Raw genomic sequence first — 3796 nt, forward strand, 5'->3', positions numbered from 1 at the left:
CCTTTGCATTTAAATATTTATTACAAGCAATCCTGCGGTTCATAAAGAACTTAATTGTTTTCCTACCTCCACGAGTGCCGTCTATTATTGCCTTGTTTATCTAAAAGTGCTCTTTCCCTTTAAACCTATAGCCAAAAAGCCGTATGTGTTGACTGTGAGTGCATTTATGGTGTAATTACCACATTTTCGTGTCAATCCATGTTCATATTTACTGCAAACAATGCGCTTACTTTAATTCAGCGCTTGCAGCGCAGCAATAGACTCGGTGCAGAAACTATCTCTGTAGTGCTGCAGACGCACCGCTCCTGAACGCACTGACGGACCGCAATTGTGTGCAGTGTGAACGCTTTATTAATCCGTTTACATGAGCGCGGAAAAAATACACACCACATAGGCCTACGCACTGCAAACGGAGTAATGTGAACCTGGCGTTATGTGTGTGCGTTGCGAGTGTGCATGAGCGCACGGTCTCCAAATGCAACTCATCATCTTGTGCCTCAGTTTTTGACTGTGTTTACTGTAAAATGAAACCGGAGGGCTTCAGTATTAATAGCAGCGGTAATATTGTTGAAGTGGTGCCAGAACAAATGTTTTGTACACTGTGATGGATTACATGATGATTATCGGCCGATAGTGATCGATATCACCCCTATCAGAAAGCTGCACTTTTTGGTTTCATTCAAACGCAACTCATCATCTTGTGCCTCAGTTTTTGACTGTGTTGTAATTATAACCAGGTAAGATTTTAAAATGCTTCTCATATAACATTTTATGTACTTGTCTTTATTTGTATGATTGAAAGCTGTGTAATTAGTATAACTGTACATTATGCCTTAAATGTCCGTCTTATCTGAACTTTGTCTAGGCTCAAAGCTGTTTGTTAGGAACTGTATGTCTTAGTAGAAGCTTTGCTTTTAAAGAACTAATAAAATATTTCAACTCAAATTAATATTTCATGTACTTATTTGGCAAGTAGCTGTGTAATAACCCCCACTTCGCACTGGGGTCCACAAGATCCAGGGGGCGTGGTTGGATCCAGATCCAACTCCTCCCACCTTACATATACCTAACCCTACCCGTCTCCACCCCCTGATCCCTAAACCCACCCATCTCCACCACTAAACCTACCCATCTCCACCCCTTAACTTACCAATCTCCACCCCCTAGATGTGGATCCATCCACGCCCCCTGGATCTTGTGTTCTGCAGTGAGGGGCTACTGGGATCACCCTGTTGGGGTTTATTCTGTGATAACAACCATCTGAATGTACATTATCCCTTATTTGTTCAGCTCAGCAAAATATTCTAACTCACCACAAGGAGGCATAATTCATCTAATTATATATAAGGCTGAACCTTATGAAGAATATGAAACTACAAAGAGAAACACAGACTATACAGTAAGAGGAAAACACTTCTGGAAATTTCTGTTAAAATATTATCCTTTTTTAACTTAGAGCAACAATGGCAAAGTGGGTGATTATTACTTTTTTCTTCACTGCTCATGAGTTTGGTAAGAACATTATTTCATTATTTACACTTTATCTTTTTGTGAGATACTCAGTGTCAGTACATGAATAATGGGTAAATCTATTTTCCAGTGTGCTGGGGACAAGACAAAGTTGAACAAGCTTCAAGACAAATGACTGCAAATGAAACAGCTCAAGTTACTCTGCTGTGCAATTACTCTACCAGTTTTTCTAATGCTTATCTCTACTGGTACAAACAACTACCAAACAGATCACCAACATTCATTCTGAGTGAATTTACAGTTGGTAAAGGAACTACTGAGGATGAATTTAAAGAGAGATTTTCTGCAGCACTGGACTCCACATCAAGAACAGTTCCACTGACAATCCAGGATGTGTGTGTGTCTGACTCTGCTGTGTACTACTGTGCTCTGAAGCCCACAGTGACTGAAACACACTCAACACTCATACAAAAACCCTGCAAATAAATGAGCCCTAAATTAAATTTAGATTACATAAACATCTACAAAGCTCAAGTTACTCGGCTGTGCAATTACTCTACCAGTTTTTCTAATGCTTATCTCTACTGGTACAAACAACTACCAAACAGATCACCAACATTCATTCTGAGTGAATTTACAGTTGGTAAAGGAACTACTGAGGATGAATTTAAAGAGAGATTTTCTGCAGCACTGGACTCCACATCAAGAACAGTTCCACTGACAATCCAGGATGTGTGTGTGTCTGACTCTGCTGTGTACTACTGTGCTCTGAAGCCTTGGATTACCCTAAAATTATTCTATAACCCACTGACCACCTGACTCGACTGTGTTACATTATGTTAATCCTGATACACACAATTATAAAGGATGTTTTAACCATATTCATGTCACTTTTGCTGCTGTGAATAACTGTTTTAGTACCACCAAAAATAAATTGCATACCTAAATTCATTATGTGTTTATAATATGCACATCTAAACAGAGAATATAAACAGAGAACTTTTAACAAGTATGAGGAATTCAAATACCCATGTTTAAAATAAGTTATAATAACTTTGTAAAAGGGTACATTTAGAAAGAAAAGAAAAGAAAAGAAAAGAAACGAAAAGAAATGAAAAGAAAAGAAACCACGTGATGGCAATATGTACCATATATTCATTTTATCTCATTTCAGGATCACTAGCTCCTCCTTGCTTTAAGTAACAGTTCTCTCATTCACATATGTGTTTCTCTACCTCTTTCATTAATCTACTGTCTGTACAACAGAACATTTGGCATTTTAAAAAGTAAAAAAAAATAGCTAAATTATTTAGAAAAAATGGGACAAATAATTACATAATAATGTAGTCCTAATTTAAGCATGAATGAATGGGTGTTCCATTTTGCCTCGCTGAAAGTGTCAACCCTATTTGCAAAGGTGTTTACACTGAATTAAAATCAGCGTTTAAATTCAGCGTTCAAACCAAAGGGCTAAGGGTAAAAGGATAGAAAATTTCCATTTATATCTAAATTATGAACATAATTCATTTATAATAAATTTTTAATGAAAAAACCATACTATGATTATAAGTGCACCTCTGGAAACACATTTTATGGCCCCTTTAAATTAATGTGAATTTTAAAGTATATTAAGCATACTAATAGTGCTTATTACACCAATACAAAAGTAGCCTACAGTTAATGTTTATGTGTAACACATTGTGTCGGTATAATGTGCCACAAGATGGCAGTGTTCTCAGAGAGTCACTATAACTGCAGCAATGAACATCAGAATTGAATTTATAGAACTGAACTTGGGTATAATGTAACTCAGAGAGGAGGGACTCAGTGTTCACAGATCTGACATGATCTAATCGTGTCTCACAGAGACTTTCATTCTGACTCTTTTCAGAGTGAACACTTGTACAATGGATCTTCATTCAGTTATTCTGTTTTGTGCCTCAGCAGGTACTAATTTGGTTAATTATTAGTTTTTTCTGTTTCATTTAAAACATTTCAATAAGAAGAAATGTTTTCTTTTTCAGCTGCGGTCTTTGGAAATGTCATCAAACCAAACAACACCGATGTTGTTTATGAGGAGGGTTCGAATGTTATATTGTCCTGTAGTCATTCATCTGCAGCTACAGATTATATCCACTGGTACCGTCAGTATGGAAGATCAAAACCTGAATTTCTTGTACTCACCTACGGTAGTGCAAAAGAAGCTGAGATGTCTGATGTAGATCCAAGATTCTCTGTTAAAGTTGAAAAAAGGGAGAAAATCCATGTGGATCTGAAGATCTCCTCTGCTGCTGTATCAGACTCTGCTCTGTACTACTGTGCTCTG

At 37.2% G+C, this 3796-nt stretch overlaps 1 protein-coding gene across 1 annotated transcript; it reads left to right on the forward strand.

Annotated features, from left to right (window-relative positions):
• Positions 1-3377: 3377 nt before the first annotated feature.
• On the forward strand, positions 3378-3796 carry LOC107738268 (immunoglobulin iota chain-like; the record flags this gene model as incomplete). Its single annotated transcript, XM_016549983.1, has 2 exons — positions 3378-3417; positions 3495-3796. Coding segments are annotated over exons 1-2 (342 nt in total), but the record flags the coding sequence as incomplete, so codon positions are not given.

Source organism: Sinocyclocheilus rhinocerous, unplaced genomic scaffold, assembly GCF_001515625.1.
Source record: "Sinocyclocheilus rhinocerous isolate Xijiao unplaced genomic scaffold, SAMN03320098_v1.1 scaffold254, whole genome shotgun sequence".
Classification (NCBI taxonomy): domain Eukaryota; kingdom Metazoa; phylum Chordata; class Actinopteri; order Cypriniformes; family Cyprinidae; genus Sinocyclocheilus; species Sinocyclocheilus rhinocerous.